Source organism: Cupressus sempervirens, chromosome 3, assembly GCF_028749045.1.
Source record: "Cupressus sempervirens isolate cs-2001-9-10 chromosome 3, ASM2874904v1, whole genome shotgun sequence".
Lineage (NCBI taxonomy): Eukaryota > Viridiplantae > Streptophyta > Pinopsida > Cupressales > Cupressaceae > Cupressus > Cupressus sempervirens.
The window spans coordinates 29,062,058-29,082,439 of NC_143120.1; the positions used below are offsets into that span (position 1 = coordinate 29,062,058).

At 33.8% G+C, this 20,382-nt stretch overlaps 1 protein-coding gene across 1 annotated transcript; it reads right to left on the reverse strand.

Annotated features, from left to right (window-relative positions):
- Window positions 1-1,372: 1,372 nt before the first annotated feature.
- Window positions 1,373-8,725, reverse strand: LOC149564609 (MACPF domain-containing protein At4g24290-like). Its single transcript, XM_089818159.1, has 7 exons — window positions 7,369-8,725; window positions 5,806-6,044; window positions 5,290-5,491; window positions 5,111-5,191; window positions 4,643-4,826; window positions 3,411-3,577; window positions 1,373-3,019 (listed from the first exon to the last, which is right to left on the reverse strand). Exons 1-7 carry the CDS (start codon window positions 7,627-7,629, stop codon window positions 2,330-2,332), a joined length of 1,824 nt encoding a protein of 607 aa, XP_089674285.1. The 5' UTR covers window positions 7,630-8,725; the 3' UTR covers window positions 1,373-2,329.
- Window positions 8,726-20,382: the final 11,657 nt, after the last annotated feature.

Here is a 20,382-nt window from a genome sequence, read left to right on the forward strand (position 1 = left end):
TTTAAATGTTAAAATAGAGCTGAAAATATTTATTTGGATATGATTATACTTCTGTGATAGATTATTAAGTTTTTGTGGTGATTCCGGGCTATTTTGTGCTATTTTCGGGAGCTCGATGAGCATTGTTTTTGTCCTCCGTTTGGGAGCTATTGTGTGCATGTTATACAGATCTGGAAATGTCATTTTATAAGTTGTTATGCTGCTCAAATTTCTGTAAAAATGTCCACTTTCAGATTTATTAATAATAGGTGAAGCTATGAAGCTTTTGGCACTATTTTTGGCATACCCGATTTGGGGTTTATTGAGAAATTGGTGGATCTTTGAAATATTGGTTGTTTGATCTTAAAGATCTGATTAGAGGTTGGAAATATCATACAAAACCAGTAAAGGGACATTTCAGCCCCCACACTCCCTATCCAAAGTGCCCTTAGGGTGTGCAATCTCCAAATAGTCAGGCTTTGTTTTCTTCTCCCTTGGTCAAGAAGCTACGCAGGCAATTCCCATATAATTCTCTTGAAAAGAACAAAGTTTAATGTGGAAGCTGGCCACAAATCAAGCAGTAACATTTCCATGAGCCTTGCTGATAAGGACATTGTTACTGCTTAAGTTAATCAACCCTCTATTCCCTGTTCTACAACTTGCCCTCTCACTGATTTCTAATCACCATGCTTCTAGTGTCAATGTTAAACTGGAAGCCATGGAGCAAGTGTTCAACTCAGAATTGCATCTTAGGAAAGGGATTATCAATGACAAAAAAATGTTTAAAAAAGGAATTATGAGACCTGTAAAATTATTTGACCAAGGAGAACAAGCAAAGGGATTTCCTAAAAGTCCTCTCAAAAGTCTGCTAATCTCCAGAAGTCTGTGTCAAGCTTGAATTTTAGGATTGGCACAATGGAGCTGATGTTGCAGGAGGTGCAAGAGGTGTAGGTGGAGGCTTCTTTAAGTGATCAAGGGGACATTAATAGTTCTAGGCTGGACCATGTCAATGTGAAAAATAGATTTGTTCTGCAAGATGAGCTGAGCAAAAACACAAGGGAGCTTTACAAGATAAAGCAGGTTGGCATCATGGAGGACACTGATAAGAGGTCCCTTGCTCTTAAGACAAGCTTTGAAGGTTGATTGGGAGGCTACTGAGAGTCTGAATGTCCTTGCTGATCAGTGAGCTAGGGATTTTTATCCTGCCTTTTTACTAGCTTTTGCCTAAATTGCACGCGTCTTTTTGTTGTTTTTTAGTTTTTGAATGGCCTATTTTTTGTGAGGTTTCCGGTATTGTTTTGTTTCATACTTCAATGTTAACTCAGTTAAAGGTTATGAAGCCCTTTCAGTATGCTTGTTTACCCTTATCAAAAATAAAAATAGACTGCAACAATTTGGGGTCAAAAGATTTCATAACATTGAAGGACTAAATTTTGGGCTACAATGGAAAGAATCACTGAGAATAGTTGTTCACTTCTGATAAGGGTAGAATGTAAAAGGAAATTTCACATAGAAGATGACAGCTAACTCGACATATGAATGGTGATGTTCTAAAATCCCATATTAGGTACATCACATATAATGGTTGAGAATCTGGGATAACTAATGTTTCTATTGAAAGTACATATTGTTCAGAAGCCACTCACTGTGTATAGTACATATCTATATCTGAACCCTACCTTCCTCTCATTTATCAAACTACATATATAGGAGAAATATTTACCAGACCTATAGATTCTTATGCATTGAGGAATGAGTTGAACACCAGGAAATGTAGGTTCAGGGACTGTGGACTCCATCCTTAACCCGTACTCACATCTCCCAGTGAGCATATTTTGAAGTGTAAACATAATATAGATGTGCCTTCATCAAATACTCTGTTGCAAAATGACACCGCTAACCATATCCAGATCCACATACTTGTATCCACCTCCATTTTACTAAATGCCACCCACTAGCTGTATACAATGTCAGCCTTAATCTTATTCTTCATTCCAACTTCGACGCCCTTAGGGTTTGTTCAAACTAGATCTGGAAGAATCTTTCCAATATACTTGCTGTGTTTGGGAGGAACTTGCACATGAGTATCAGATTCAGAATATCCCGATGAAATGTTCTTTGAGCAAATGCTTCACTACATTTCAAATAAATATTATCTCATGAAAGCTCTTGTATATGCCTAAAAAATATTTTGGAGTTGTCAGTTTAGTAATACATGAAAGAATTGAGAGCTCATTTGAATAGCATTATTTACAGCTATTTTTCATTACTTGTGGCATGGATGAATGTAGGAAGTGAGCTCAGAATGGAAGCATCCTTCCTAGCATCTTCCATGAGAAGTAAATGACCTTTAGTTACAGTAATTGAGAAGAGAGAACTTGACTTGCAATGATATTTTGCCTCTATCAATATCCAGTTTAGCTGCAGTCACCAACCAATGACCAGGAGTATCTTGAGGTCCCTTGCTGATTTCAGTAGTGTCTACATATTTTAGGAGCTTCTGAGACTGCACAGGTACTGGTGGACCATTGGGGTATATGCCTGAGTTTAGCACAACTGGGACTGGCTTTGGTGCTGGTGCTGATAATGAAAAAGTAGAGCTGAGTGTGGATAAAAATCTTGAGCGCTGTGAAACTGCTGGTGCTTGACCCCAAACAGACTTCTGAATGCTGTGATTTGGCAACCGAGTGAAAAGAAGCATCAGATGTAAAACACGTCTTGACCAACCACCTCTGACTTGAAGTTGTGCCCCAGTCACTACAAAAACACCACCTTCTCCTCTAACCCAATCAGGATCGTATTTGACAGGAACTGTGCATATATGTGAGTAGTTCTTCCACTGAACAGGAACAAAAAAGTGGCTATCCTTCTCATCTGACCCTTGCCACCTTGATGGCTCAAGGAAGACGTTCTCATCCCAATATGGTTGGAGAATCCGAGGAAGGCTAGAAAGATGCTGGAGATGTATGGCCAACCGGTTACACTTTTTACCCTCAAGATAGAACCGTAAACCAATTAGAGGTCTTCTACCAACAGAAACCTGTACATATTGATATAAGTCCTCCAAATGTTTAGACTATGTTATACATTCAAGTCAGTGCTCTTAAAGCCACACTGCACCTTGTTAGAAATACAGTTGTGATTGATAGTTTGAAATTCAAATTTGCATATACACCTGTTGTTTATTTTTTCAAATATAAATTTGCATATACAACGTGATTCACTGCTTGGTATTCAAATTTGCATATAGAATATGAATTGACTATTTAAAATTCATTTACAATTGTTATAGACTTTTTGAAATTCAAATTTGGATGTGCAATGTGAATTTAATCTAAGAAAAATTGCTAAGCATGAATTCTACTGTCAGTAAGATGAACAAACATATAATGAAAAATCTTTTTCAAATAAATTGAGTAAAAAATAATCACCTGAGATGTGTTAACATAAAGTTTTGGGCCCATAAAGCAAAATCGCATTGAAGGATATGAAGCTCTTTTCCTTGCGGGTCCAAGTGGCAGGTCACCGTAAACTGGAGCCCATTGCCGAGGAACTTGGAATTCCAAGAAATATTGTAAATCATCAATTGAAGGCTTGTCTGCAAAAATAAATAAAGATATCACTGAGAAGAGAAAATCAAGTTCCTCTTTATGTTCAGCTTTAATCAATGTTTGATAATTTCAGGATTTGCATTCCATATAAGCCAACAGGACTGAAGCACACAGAATAATAATATGACGCAAGTGCAATATTGGAGATGTTGGAAACTTTGAACCCTTTAATATAGCCGAGAGGCGACACAAGAAACAAATTCTCTGCATGTACTGAAATAAAACTGTGCATAGAAACACCCAATTAAAGCTTTGCTTAAGAATACATGGAAATTCTTAGGCCCGACTGTTTGTACTGTTGAGCGTGTTTCTTTGCGAAGCTCTGTAATGAAGGGTTTATGAGGTGTAATACTTGTTGCAGGGTTTGCAAGTGGCCATAGCAAGCTAAGTGGGCTTTGATTGTTGGGGAAACTTAGTAGTCAAGTGTGCCTGGGCCATGTTAGTACTAAATGGGTGACCTTCAGGGCATTAATGTGTTCCACTGCTATGAGCTTCACCTAGATGTACTAAGTGCTGCATGGACCATTCATGTTCGTGAAAGATGGGTTGCTGTGAACCACTACTCATTAAACATGGGTTGATGAATATCAACTCAACGTTGTGGAGCTGAATCCTGGTAAATCATGACATAATGTTTTAAACTCTTTTAATCACTTATTCATTTGAAACTGACATCACCTCTCAAATGCCACAATTAGAACATTTTAAATTTTTACCTCCTTGGTCAACACGAGTGGCTGATTCAAGAGTGATTACATGAGCTAAAAGAGACCAACAGATATAACAGATGTATTATTCTATCATGTTAAATAATGGTGTTTATCGACTAAATGACACCTGATCTAAAAGGTAGGACCCTGTTGGACTAAGCTATCTATTGAATCTCGCATCTGTATCTAAAGCGTAAGCTCCTTTTAATTTGAATGGAAGTTACTCTTGCAAAGATAACGGCAAGCTGTTGAGTTTATTTTTACCATTTTGACATAAATGCCTATTGACCTTACAAATTGAAATAGTGAGTAGGTTTGAGAATTTTGACCAATGTTACTCACAGCGAAGATATAGGTTGATTGCATGACTCAAAAAGCCACTGCCAGTAACCCCTTGCAAAAGCGATGTAATTGGAACTAGCGAGAAAAGTATTGCATCCGGATGGTCCTGTATAGTATGGAGCCAGTCACAGTGATTGCGTAAGGATGTACATCCACCTCTTTTTGAGCAAATGATAGTTAACCCCTGAAACACAAGTTGGCATCATCATAAGTGAGGAAACTCGGAGGGAATAAAATTTTGTCTACATTTGGCAAGTGCCTTCTCTCACGATCTTTAAATTGAATAATTGCATAATAAACAAATATTCCAAGTTTGGATGTGTCATGGAGTTGCAGAATTAGCACAGTTTCTATCTATTTCCCAATATAAATCTGATGCAGATTGCATTCATCATTAAAATTGATGGCATGTGCAAGATGCATTTGGAAGAAACAATATTGCAATAGATAAGAGGACCCGGTACTTACATCCTTGCTGGATGCAGAAGAAAAGCTACCCAGATGCATAGGATTTGTAGGTTGTAAAATGCTCCTGAAAACTTCTGGAATCTGAATCATGAAATAATTTAAAATGCTAAGAAAGAATCAACTAGAAAAAAAAAATCAGAAAACAAATAGTTTATATCAAAAGATGCTAAAGAACTTACCTTCTCTTTGTTTTCTCTTTTTAAAGGATGGAATGGCATGAGACCGTAATCATCTGAAAACAATTGATCTCCAAGTTTTTCCAAGTGTCTCTTTAGTTCAGCAGGTGTTATAGTGGAGGAAGGACTCTGCCTCACAAACACCACATCCTGTCCTCCAATTTCCACCCCGACAATAATGTGTGTTCCAAATTTTTCGATAAACCTACAAGGGCAAAACACCAGTCATTTTCTTGATAGAAATTAATAGTGGATCACTTCAGCTGAAGGAGTATTGTGAGTATCCATTTCTCTTATATCAACCACTGCAATTATAATTGTCTTCACACCTGAAACATTGTCAAGACTATTTTTATGTGACTGCAATGTTTGCAAGCAGAAGCAATTCAATGGCGAAAAATTCCTTTTACAAAAAAATCTGCATATCTGAATCTGCCTATAACAAAAATCCAACTTAAGCTATTCCTTAAAGGTTCGTCTAGTTTAACAATTTAAACAATATATAAAGATACAACAAACCTGGCAATGGCTTCAGGCTCCCAACTAGAAGGAACGGCACTCTTGACTTCCTCTCTGAGAATAATGGGTGTTCTTGTAAGGTGCAGATTGTACAGAGTTATATAGTAGCCGTCGAAAGCTAGATGTTTAGTCTCTGTAGCATCATGCAGCCAGGATCCACTGAATGCATACATTGAATTGAATCTACCCGATGGTATCTTCCCTTCTAAAGAGGATCTCTGATTGAATAGCTCAGACATCTGTAGTCAAGACATGACAAATAATTTAAGTCATTTTTTATAAGCAAAAATACTGATCTTTTGAGCGATTTAGAGAATTAAGACAAAACCTCCTGTACCCAAAAAAGAATTTGGACTATGCACTTTTAGCAGTACAAGCTCAAGCTAATGAGACTTGGTGCGAATCACTATGCGCTTTTGCTTTTAGGACAACTAAGCTATATTACCAAAACCAGGAACATTAAACAGTAGGGAAACATTCTCAAGCCAACATGGGTTCTAAGGCATTGGTAGTTTAAAAAAATTAAATTTGATGATGGATCACAGAGTATGATTCGAAATGTTGATGCTAAAAATCTTTACACAATCAAATCCAAAAGTTCTTTCTAATAAATTTAAATTTCACAGAAATACTTTCTAAACATCAAACTGCACTGAGAGTTTATAGACACCAAATACCACTGAGAATTACTGGTCAACAAAAAATGTTCACAAAATGATGTTAATTATATACTTCAAATTTCAGCAGATGAGTCCTTTTCTCAAAATATAGATCATAGTACACAACAGAAAGTCTGCAGAAAGCAAAACCCCAATAGAAGTCGGGAAATCAAAATCCCCAACAGAGTACTGACTGTAAACCCATCTCAATGGAGAGCTCAAGACAGATCAAAATACAAAATTATAGTGGACACCGATGTAGAGGTCATTCTCGTATATGAAATTTATTTGATCAAAAATTAAAATACTTCATCGAATGTTTGGCCGGTGGCATATTCTAGGACAAACGGAGTTCCATATCGGATAACACGGCAGAGAAGATTTAAGGTAGAAAATTCTGTTTTAAAAACAAGAATTATGACTATTACAGATTAGTTATAAGGGAATTAGTACGGTTTAATATTAATACAAAATATCTTGGGAAAGCATTTCCAGCTCAATGTACATTTTGTAAGAAAACTTTGACGATTGGAAGATCCAACTTTCCTAAATATTGTCAAAAATAGAGGACACTGATAAACAATATTGCTGGAAGGTGAGCAATCATTTATTAATGACGCAAGGATTACGACTAATTGCAAGAGGCATGACTAACCCTGCAAGTAGTAAAACCCCAGCTGGGTACCCATTTGCACAGGCACCCCCAATTGGACTTCTCTTTATTCATTTTCTCACAAAGTCTTTGAAAATCAAATACGAAAGACTTGATAATGCATTTTTTGAACCAGACTTTCGACAATCAAACACAAATATATTGATGTCAATTGAGTTTTCCAAAATTTAGTTTTCAAAAATGGAAATTATTATGATGGAATTAGTTGGGGTTCCAACAGGATATGCCTACCTGATTAAATTCCAAAACATCAGACTTGAATCTGGTTCTTTCTCCCTTGGCACACTTGATATCGGACGAAACACCTGGTATTAAAGGGCCTCCAGGTATCACAATATCTTGCTTCCGATTCTCATCTATGTAAATCAAACGATTCCCTGCTTTGCCCTTGCAAAATTTAAGCCTAAAATCACTGTTGAAATCAAACCCTCGTCCAAGAGCCTCCACTGCTTGGACTGCAGTCCTATGCGATTCTGCAATTACATGCCCCATGATGAATTGTTTTTTGCCTACTCAATGCCCTCTATTATTAATCTTCTCAGCCCAAAAACTCAAAAATATCCAAACGTTACCCATTTAAAACCATCCATCCAGTTCACGCCTTATGATCAAAATCAACTAAATACTTGTCCAAACGTTTCACCTTTTCGACACCTCCAATTCATCACTTCAGTCCAGGGGAAAAAAGAAAGCATCACTTCTGTCCAGGGAAAAAGAAAAGAAAGGAAGTGGAGTCGTTGCCCAAATCAAACCAACTCTGCAATTCAAAACCCGCTATCGAATTCACCAAATAACCATCCAAAATCTTATACCTCATAATCCAGCAACCTACAACAGCCCAGTGCTAGTTATACACGCTAGGCAAGAATCTTAGATCAGATAATCATAAGAGACAGAGATCATTCTGCTCAATTATGAAAGCCTCCAAACAGCTAAGCTTTCCAAGTAAAAGAACAATTGTTTCAATCTAAAATTCAACCTACTAAATCTCCCCGATTCAATTTTAAACTCCAAAAGCAGAATCCAGTCAATACCCAATTTAAAAGCATGTAAATTATCCTTCCTACCAATACCCAACAACCCTTGCCGTTGAACAAACACTCACATTATAATACTGGTGCTCCAACCTCAATTATCTCGTGGGCAATACTGTACACTGTGATGAGTCTTCATGTATGAGCAAAACGCTTTAAAATCGCTCGATCTCTCATGCTTATAGAAGTTCTAGTGTTTTTCTTACAACAGCAAAGGCAACTCCCCCTTTTTGCAGACTTTTCTGTCTATCCAATTCTCCCGTTTAACCGCCCTATCAATACAATCCCATCAGATCCAAACTACTCTAATTCGAATTAGACCGATACGGCCTACGATACAAAATTCTCAAAGAATTCACTAATGCACTCAATTGAGACTAATCAAGCTGTGTTATATAAGCCTAAACCGGAATTCTGTAATGAAATGACAATTGAAATCATGACAATTTGCATTTGGAATGTAATGGGCACTCCATTAAATTGCTGATTCGATCGATGAAATCCCAGCAGGAGCACAACATTGACCCTGGTCAATTCAACCGGCAGACCATCCTGCGATTCGCCTGAGATTTTTGACTGCTATTTAAGGTGACCGGCCGTCACAAGTGAAGCGCGTGGGATTTCGCCATTGGAGTGCCTGTTACGTCTGGTTGCCGACCGCCTGGTGTCGGTTGTGCCGCCCCACTATTACCGGCGTCGAGTTGACCTTTGTTCAGTTTTTAGAAAAAATTCTGTTACCTCTGTGCGGTGTGGGGATTCACGAGCTAAAACAGAAAATACCGTGTTTTTATCTACAAAGATTTTTCTCCGATTTTCAATTATCTGGCCAGATTTTTAGATAGTTTATTTAAATAAATTATATGGTTTTTCATGTTTTATGCAAGTTTCTTGAGCTTCATGTTTTCCTATATATGCCCGTTGTGGGGAATACACTGGAAGGCCCTCTTCTAGAGAAAATGGCTTGTATTTCCAATTTACATGTGAATGTTGAATTTAAACTGTACTGCGTTGTCTTGAACGAGAAACATTATCGCCTCATTTATGCGAAAATGACGCGTTTTCAATTCCCATGTCAAAGTTTGAATTAAGATTTTCTTTTTTTTCTAGTGTAAAGGTACATGACCAAAATCAAAATCAAAGAATGATGTATGAGTGAGAAGAAGTTATTTAAGGAGAATAGACAGTGTGAAAAGGAGGGATGCTGGTATCTTTTCTATAAATTGTACTATTGACTAAATTTTAAAAAAATACGAAAAATGTAATGATTTTTTTTGAAATTTTTAGCATTTGTTCTTCATGATCTGTATATTTTATGATAGAAAACAACAATTTTTTTGAAAAAATTTCGATGTGTTGTGGTGAATTTGAAAAAGGCACCTTGTGAAAAGCTCATTTTGAGAGTGAGGAGGAATGAAGGGTGAACAAACTACGTTAAAGAGAAAAAATATATAGTACATTTCATATGAAAGGTTTGTAGTTTAATTTTAATTATTAGTTATAATTCAAAGTTCATTAAGTAATGCTGAATTCTTATTTAAATGGTATGAGACTAAAGTCAAAGTTGTTGTACACATTGAAGTTAAAGGATATTAAAGGTGGCAAGACATTATGTATTCTTAATAGTATCAATTGCATTATTATATGCTATGTAATTTAATTACAAAAATATCTTCAATACAATGTTAGATGTTTTCTATTTCTTTTCTTTAGTTTATAAATATTATTTGTATTGTTTTCATATTTTATTATTGTTGTATTTCTATCAAGTAATCTAATTCTGAAAATTTTCTATATTTATAATCTTAGAACAATTTTTTTAGTATTTCTTTTATGTGGTCTTCACATCTTATTATTGTTTTATTGTTTTATTTTCTTTTTAAATTTTATGTGAGTAGCCATTGGGCCCTTGGTCTATAGATGAAGTTGAATGGTTCTAAAAGAGTGCCCCAACTTTGTTTTTATGTGAATATACTAGTAAATGAAAAAAATTTAATAAACTTGGAAGATTAATTATTGTTAAAAACATACATATCTAACAAAATACACTTCAATCAAATAATGATTTCTTATGTTGACAAAAGATTAGTGCTCAATTCCCATAAAAATATATGTAAAGAATGTTAGACCTTGGTATGTGTTAAAGGCATGAGTTCAATCATAAGTTGATTTGTAGAGTTTTGCAAAAATAAGTAAAATAATTGGTCTTATAACAAATATAAATGGATTGGGCTATACATGATACTTGTATATTTATGTACAATATTGCAATGGTCCATTTTACATTTAGTTTTGTCCACATTGATGGAATGAGTAAAATGCAATAATATATCAACATTAACACGCTCAATGTGTTTAGCTAATGACTTAATCTTAAGGCCGAATACATTTGCATCAAATAATTGTTTTTTTTTCTTAAAGAGAAAACCAGTTAATTATCATTATAAAATTTGACCTATTCTAAATAATTTTCAACATAAAACTTCTTTTCTCTATATATATTTTTATTGGCTTTCTTTTGTATAATAAATATTTATTTTACCATTCATTTTGATTTGAAAAGATTCACCAATTATTTTATAATATAAGAAGACTAACATATTTAGTTTTTCAATGTTCATAATTTAGTTAGAAACTAATACATAAAAAATCAACATAATATTTAAATAGTCACATATAAATATTGTGAATATGAAACCAGGTTACAATAAATTAAAATAATAATTTTTAAAACTCATGAAAGTGGCTTGACGTGTACTATTGAAAATTCAAACCACATACCACCCCCGCACGTTGAAATCCAAAGCATTGGATGATTTCAATGCCTATCTGCAAGAAAGTCAAACAAATTATAAATAACTGAATGTTCAGCAAGGAGATTGAGTTTCAAATCAGGTCATATTTGAGAGGGAAAATTCAGCTTCAATTCATCGCCATCCATCTCATCATTATTCTTGTCTCCTCTAAAAGCAGAGTCAAATTCTAGAAGCGAAGGGAGAGGAGAGCCTTGGGATACAACCAGCTATGCAATTTGAGAAAGTGAAGGAAAGGCAACTTACGCAAGAAGCTTTTATAGTTGTTCCTCACATGTCAACCAAAGTGGGGCATGGAGAATGATAGGCATGTGAGAAGAATAAAGTGAGTAGTGGTGGTGATGATTTAAAGCATACACATTTATATATATGAGGAAATGTCCATTTTCCACTGGACAACAAATTAGATTTAGACTTAGGAAATCATTCTTCTAGATGGAAAGGGCCCCCATTGTACCACATATTTGCCTAAACCCATCATTCTACTCATATTTATAGGTTTGGAAAAACAAATGAAAATTTCTCTTCACATTATGAACCCTAGAGTGAATTGTGGAATTCCCCAAATTAACTTTGAAATGAATTCCAAATTTCCAATCTTGGAAACAATGCAAAAGATTTTAAGAATAATGAACAATTAAGTCAAATAAGTATCAATACAATTTCTTTTAATGGATCCTTGGTTTCACCATTGAGGTTTCGTCAACTCTAGCAAGCACCGTGTTGTTTCCAATAACTATTAATTAATAGCCATGGATAGATAATTGTCTTTATTGTTGTTCTTGTTAATGATATATTCGTTTGTTTAATTTAAAAATATGGCCGATAAATTTGTCCCCGGAGACTATTATTGGTCAATCACGTGAAGAGTCAAATATGGGATTGATTCTTTGCCTTCAAATATAAAATAAAATAATTTGAAAAGATCTCGTTTTCTTTTTTAATTGAAAATGAGTTTACATGGAAGTCTATTTGGGAAGATCGTCTATAGTTGGTATTAAACCGTCCCAAAATTGTGGAGTGAAGGACGGAGAAGTGAAATGCTTCCTAGACTGATGAGAGAAGAAATTAATTAGTTCTTTCGCACTCGCGAAACTAAGACAAGTCACATTGGAGTTTGATTTTTGGTTTGGGTTTTATGTGGGGGAATAAATATACATCAATTTATGGATTGATTGATTGAGATAAATACATCAATTTATGGATTGATTGATTTATATAATATGATTAAGGAATTCCTTAAAGAAAGAAGCAATGAACTAAATAATTTATATAAATCAGTTGGGATTGTCAGCATTCATAAATGCAAGATGATGTAGTAAGTTTTTAAAAGTAGTCAAATGTGACTCATTAGCATTTGATATTTATTGTTAGGATGGAGGTTTTATTTAATCATTTAAAATATCTAAATAGTTCTTTTATTTGTTATTTATTATTATTAGAGGTCAAGGTCATGATTCATTATTATTATGTGACATGATTAGTTATTATTTATTAAACTTATGAAGAATCGAACTCAAGAACCTTTTGGATTAGAGGCTCACAATTTACTATTGTGTTGTAGGCTCTTGCCTTTTAACAATTTATTATTAATAGTTGAATGTATTCTTATTTCTTTTTAAAAACTTAAATTTAGTTGCATGTTCATCACTTTGTTAAGGCTACAAATGCATGTTTTCTACGTTTGTTGTAATGACTTAATTATTATAAACAATGCCAATTACACTTGAAACAAAAAATCTATTTTTGCTTTCACATTCATAAATTACTTCAAAAGCATAAGTTCCTTTTGTGACCTTCCTCTAATTTTTATCAATTTAGATCTATCTTTAATATTGCTAATAATCCCTCATCAACTTATTGTTTTATGCAATTTTCATCATTGCCTAGTTGTTAAAAAGGCCTTCAGCTATAACTTAGACTTTGTCTTCAAACCATCACCAACAAGTTTTAAAATCATTTCTTTTCAAACCAAGATCAACCTTGTCTAAGCATTCCATTGCCTCTTATTAGTGTACCTCGCCACAAAGATTTATCCATGGTTACTTGTTGGCATAGAAGGATGGGAAAATAAGAAGGGATGTAGACCTTTTAGGACTACATTGTTTATTTGAATTAATTCTTCATTTAAGGCACTTTACTAGAAGTGCCAATGTTTTTAAAAAAAAATTTTAAAAAAAATTGATTATAAAATAAATGCATATTAAAAGATTGTGTGTGATAATGTATTTTTCCTTTTTAAAAATAGAAATTGCTAGTATAAGAAAATTATAATAAAAATAATTGATCTTTTTTTAATTTGTTGCATCTTTTATCTATTTAAGGTTTTTGTAAAAAAAAGAGCTAATTGAATTCTACAAAGCTTAGACCGCATCTTCGGAAGAGCGTGATTTTTCAACAAGATCTTAAAAAATAGTAAAAATTAGATTCCTTCAAAAATAAATATTATAACATTATTTAATAAAAACTTTTGAATTGCAATTTGATGTGAACCTTTTAATTGTTTAAGTCCTCCTTGTTTATAATATGAACATGTAAAATATTCAATTACAATTGTTGTAATATTTATTTGTATATGAAAAATATTAGCTATTGAAATTTTCTTGTTAGAAATTCCTTCCCAATGAAAACTATTTACAAATTGAAGGATTGATTTGCATCTATAATTGCTTCTTTATTTATAGAATAACTTATTGGTCATTTAATTAATTGGTTAGATCAAACTTTTTATCAATAAAGTTGACAAGCTTCTTATGTATTAATTTTATAATTATAAAATAACAAAAAACTAACTTGTAAGTTTTATATATTTAGAAATAATAAAGCACATTATGGCCCTAAAGTTTTTTTTACACAATGTTGTAAGCATTAAATCTAGATATGTATTTGCTAAATTCACCATAAAGAATGATTGTAGCAACAAAATTTTATATACATGATTTAGGATTGTAAGAAATTATGGATGTATGGGATGCATAGGTAAGTTGGTTTAATAATCAATAATTAATGAAGAATGTAATTTTATGATATTTGACATCACTTTGATTTGACATGTATAATGATGACAAAGGTTTTTATTTATTTATTATCATATATATATATATATATATATATATATATATATATATATATATATATATATATATATATATATATATATCGTAGTTATTTATCATCCCTCTTTTTAGAATCTTTCATGACGGTTTTATGCAATTTTAGTCATTAGAAGGACATGGTTATTGAATATATATATATATATATCGTATTTATTTATCATCCTTCTTTTTAGAATCTTTCATATGACTGTTTTATGCAATTTTAGTCATTAGAGGGACATGGTTATTGAAAAGGCTCCAAACATAGCCTATACTTTATTAAAAAAACTTTCTTCAAACCCTCACTTGTAAGTTTTAAAAGCATTTCTTTTTAAAATAACATTGACCTTGGCTAAACATTTTAATGCCTTTTATTAGCTTATCTAGATTACAAAGACTTATCCATAGTCTGGTAAGTATAAAAGGATGGGTAAACTAGAAGGGATCTAGATTTTTTAGTAATGCATTGCTAATGTCAATGAACTCTTCATCTAAAACACTTTATTCCAATAGTTGTTTTAGCCTTATTTATATTTAATTCGATTATTTTAATAAAATGAAATCAATGTATATTGAAAGGTTGCATGTGTTAGTGCAAATTGATTAATTAATAAAGTCATTGTTATTGTATAAAAAATGTAATAGAGGTAATTAATCTAAATCATGACAGTTATAATTGATATATATTTTTGTTTAAAGCAATAAAGATCCTTGTAAAATATTCTTCATGGGGAACTTTTCTTTCCAAAAAGGATGAAAAATAGAAAGAAACATGAAAAAGTAGAGGAAGTATGAATCAAGAAGAACACTTAGGTCAAATTCCTTTATCCCAAGAATCAATTAAAATTAAAGAGATTTAGTTAATGCTAAGGTCACATTGAATATGTTTGTGACCTAATTTTTGAAAGGCAATCACAATAAGCTAAGTGCTAGAGTTGATGATTAAACTCCATTGGAACCAACCACATGCGTCCCTAGGGGTCCTAGGGCCCCTAGGGACATACGTTGTCGTGAAATGCATCCAGAGGAGTCATAGGTTAACCTATGACCCCTCTTGATGCATTGGAACCAACCACATGCGTTCCTAGGGGTCCTAAGGCCCCTAGGGACATACGTTGTCCTTGAATGTGTCGAGAGGGGTCATAGGTTAACCTATGACCCCTCTCGACGCATTAGAACCAACCACATGCGTCCCTAGGGGCCCTAGGACCCCTAGGGACATAGGTTGTCATGAAATGTGTCGAGAACCTCTTGACGCATTAGAACTAGCCACATGCGTCCCTAGGGGTCCTAGGACCTCTAGGGACATATGTTGTCCTGAAATGCATCGAGAGGAGTCATAGGTTAACCTATGGCCCCTCTTGACACATTGGAACCAACCAAATGCATCCCTAGGGGTCCTAGGGCCCCTAGGGACATACACTATCATGAAATGTGTTGATAGGGGTCATAGGTTAACTTATGACCCCTCTCGACGCATTTTAGAACCAACCAAATGGATCATAGATCATAATAATAATAATAATAACAATAATAATATATTTTGTTATATTTAATAATAATAACAACAACAACATATATTAATAACATATATAATATATTACGCTATTATATTTAGTAATATAGTAAAAATAATAATAATATAATATTAATATATATTATATTTATATATAATAATAATATATATATTATTATAATATATATTATTGTTATGTTTAATATAATTATAATATATATATATTATTATATTTATAGATAATAATAATAACATATATTATTATATTTAATAATAATATAATTTAATAATCACATATATTAATAATAATAATAGGTCATCATAATATATATTACATAACAATAATCCTAAATAATATTACTCGTCATACATTCTCCTAAATAATATTACTTATCATACATTCCCCTTAATTCCCTCCAATATTTTGGCATTGATATCGGATATTCAATCTGAAATCGGATATTTGATTTAGTATCAGGTATCTGATCTTAGATCAGATACCTGATTAAACTGGCATGATTTTTTCAAAATATCCCCTATCACTACAGACCCGACAACATCGCTTTGTGTGAGCCATTTTCACAGGTTTTGGGAAAACTCATGTTTTGGGGCCCAAAGGGTTGAAAAAGGTTTGATAATATATCATTAGGTGTCTGATATTGTCATCTGAATGAGGAGTAGTATTCGTTGAAAGACTAAATGCAAAAGGAAGGTATCCAATGAAGACATTGTGACATATAGGGAAAGGGACAAGGTAAATCACCGAAGGAAAAGACAAGGTATTTTAAATGTGAGTCAAGTTGACGATGAATTAGTTGAAGGTGAAATCATAGAGTTAGATAATGAATATATGTAGTTGGGGAATGAAAATGTACCAACCAATTGATAATGATAATGTCGGGATTGAAAATTTAGAGAATGAAAATTTGGAGGATGAAATGCTACCAGGTCATAATGTAAATTACATGATTGACCATGCCAAACATGACAATGCACAGGAACCTTACATATCTCTTAATTATAATCACATGAAGGTTCTAGAACACCAAAATGGATAATTGAAATTGATGAAATGATTATTACCAATTTGGAAGGGAAAAAATTAGAAAGAACCATTCAGTTATGGGATTCAAGATTATATAAGATGTTTTTCGGCAACAAGACAGTGGTGGAGCAATGTCAACTTCTTATGCACTTATTAAAGATGCAAAAGATGAGACCCATGCTTTCCAAATTGAAGATTCGTGTCAATAAAAAATTGTAAAGAAATGCCATTATTGTGAAGAATCTTTTTAGTGCTCTCAATAACATTGGGAAAAATAGTAGGGAGAAGGATAAGAGAGCTACTCAAAGGGTTATTACAACCTCTTTGGTAAGTCATCATTTGAGAAAAGGTAGATATATGAGACAAACTTATATTGACTTGAACCTAAACTGTACTACTTTGAGAAGAGCACTTAGTAGATGACAAAGAATTGATGATCCTCTTCAAAATGAAACATGGGCTTTTGGTGGGAGACTTTCATGTTATGATAAGAAGCTATCCAATGATGTGAAGGAAGAAATTACACAATTTTGGCACTCTAGCTCAAGAGTATCACCTAATGCTAAATATGTGTTAAAGTTGAGAATTGGCATCAGAGACCACATGCCACATCGTAAACATTATTTGGAGGTAAGTCAAACTATGTTGTTCAAACAATTTAGAGAGAGTCATCCAAGTCTTCATATATCACAAAGGGCTTTTGAATCTTTGAATCCATTTTATTGTGTGACACTTAAAATTTGAAATACATGTTGTTGCAAATATCATGTCAAGTTTTCTATGCACCATGAACTATTATGCTCCATCCATTCTACTTTGCATTATAAAGAAATGTTGGAGAATTGTGGTGATAGTGGGCTTCCAAAATTATCAAGAGACTTGCTAGATCAATTTTTATGTCGTAGAGTTGATGGTTGTTTCTTTTATAGAAATGCTTGCTTAAATGAGAAGTGTTCAGAATGTGGTGGCTTATCCAAGTTTGACACATGTTTCCACGAGGGGTCCAAACAATATCTTGGAAAGACAATAGTAAAAAAAAAGGTATATGAAACGATGAAATACACATTGAAGAGTGGGGGTGAGGACTCTAGATGTGAATTAGTTGCAAAAGAAATCAATGTGGCTAATTTTATTTCAGATTTCAAGACAATTTTTTTCTACAAGTATGCAAGACATAGTCATAGGTCTCAGTGGTTGGATCAACAATTTAGAATGTGTAATGAGACTTTTCTCATTGGCACTATTATATCAGTTGTTGACTTTTCTGAGAACTACACATTGCAACCTCAAAATGAGACACAATCTCAGTATTACAACTCCATTTAGATTGCTATTTTCATCCACATAACATATAGACATGCCCCTGATAGTGCGAAAGATGATCGAAATATTATTAGAGAGTATCATTTTTATGAGTGATGATATATCTCTCTCACAAGTTTGTGCAACATTGTTTCGAGAATTATTTGGATTTCTTACAAGAGCATGCAATTGCTATGGCTAGACATATCATTTGGTCAGATAACTGTATAGGTCAATTGAAGAATGCTCACATGTTTTATTGGTTGTGCAGGATGCACGTGGAGAGGGGGGTGCCTCATATTTAGAGTTTTTTTGAGTCTGACCATGGGAAAGAGGAACACGATGGAGTAGGGGCATGTGTGAAGAGAGCTCTAGTTAAGGAGCAATTGAAGATTTCAGGAGCAGAGCTTCTTGATGTTCGTAGCATTGTTGATTGGTGTAGTTTAGCATTATCATAGGGGGGAGACTCTTGATTCAGTGGTATGCAAGTTCTTTTGGTTGTTTGAGGAAGGGTCCATAGGTGATAGATCAGATTGTGCTACGGTGAGAGACTCATAAAAAATGCATTCATTCCAGAACTCTGATTTTAATACATGGACCATTTGGACATGACAACTAGCTTGCTTTTGTCCTAGTTGTTTTCAGTGTGATTGGGATCACTATGAGTCAAGTGAGTGCATGGACACGTGGGCTCCATATTATCTTACTCCATTGTCTATCATACCTTCTATAAAAAATGATGACATGGAAAGTTCACTTGAGCATAACCATCTATTAGATCTTCTTTAGCCAAGACATGTCTTTGCATTGGTTGCACTGTAGGAGAATGATGAAAATATGATTATTGGATAGCACGTTGTGTAAGAGGTAAACAAAAGCTCACGCAACCGATCACAGATGATGATGGATTCACATATTCTACTGGTTTAGTGGTTGTCATTGGAACATGGTTGCAAACATACATGCTTAGAAGGAATGGAATTCCTACATTTGAAGACTATTAGAAGCACAAAATAATTCTCATATATTTGCATCTTATTATAGAAACAAATGTAAAGTTGTTGAAGCATGAAGGAAGACTAGAAGTAAAAGAACTTTTTACTATTACTAATGCTGATCATGAAGCCCTGTTGGAGACCCTAAAATAGAGAGAGGACCCTACTGGAATACTCGACTAGGTATATTTACTTCTTATGTTATTTTCTTCATAATGATTCAGTGAACTGATGATTATCTTGTTTAATAAAATAAGTTACTAATATTTTTTATGATATTGGAATGTAGGTACATCATGAAGAGTAGCCATGCATGAAGATAAAAAGCTAAATAAGGAGCAGAATAAAGAAAAATCTATTCTATTTTCAACACTACAATTTTTGACAATACTTTTATTGATACTAAGATTTTTGACACTATTATTTTTGACACAATGATTTTTGGTAGTTGTATATTGATGTAATAATGATGAAACACTTGATATTTTAATGTAAGAAACAAAGATTATTTTACTTAATGAAATTTATGTGGTGGGACCTAAAAAATGATGATTTTAATACATATTAACACCAAACTTGCATTGTACCAAATGCCATAAACTTGAGAGAGGTAAAAATAATGTTTTTCTTTTAATACTAACCCACTGACACCCTTGTTCCAGCCGTAGAGACCCTTCTTTGTTTGCAGCCACCCCGTATTGAGGAGTTTCCAAGGTGCTCTAAGTGCATTTCAAGGTCGATCTTCTGAGGGTCATAGCTCAGATCTTGTGAGGGTTATTGATGAAACGTTGAATTCTATAGGATGGTGATGCCGAGGCCTAAAATAACCTATCTCATTTTCAAGAGATCACATTCCATTTGGATTCGGCACGACAATCTCGCTTGATGCAAAAACTTGTAGTGTGCCTTAGTTCATAGGTGCACCACAGCATAATTTTGAAACTGTTGATCTTAGCATCGAATCATCAATGCCATTAGCTCCAAATGGGTGGGTGAACCCTAGTGACACCCTTGTTCCGGCTGTAGAGACCATCCATCATTCGTGGCCACCCCGTACTAAGGAGTCTCCAAGGTGCTCTAAGTGCATTTCAAGGTCGATCTTTTGAGGGTTGTAACTCAGAGCTCATAAGGGCTATTGATGAAATGTCAAATGCTATAGGATGGTGATGCTGAGACCTAAAATAACCTATCTCATTTTCAAGAGGTCACATTATGTTTGGATTCAGCATGACGATCTCACTTGATGCCAAAACTCGTAGTGTGCCTTAGTTCATAGGTGCACCATAGTGTAATTTTGAAACCATTGATCTTGGCATCAAATTGTCGGTGCCATTAGCTTCAGATGAGTGGGTGAACCCTAGTGACACCCTTTTTTTGATCACAGAGACCATCCATCGTCCGTGGCCACCCCGTACTAAGGAGTTTTCAAGGTGCTCTAAGTGTGTTTT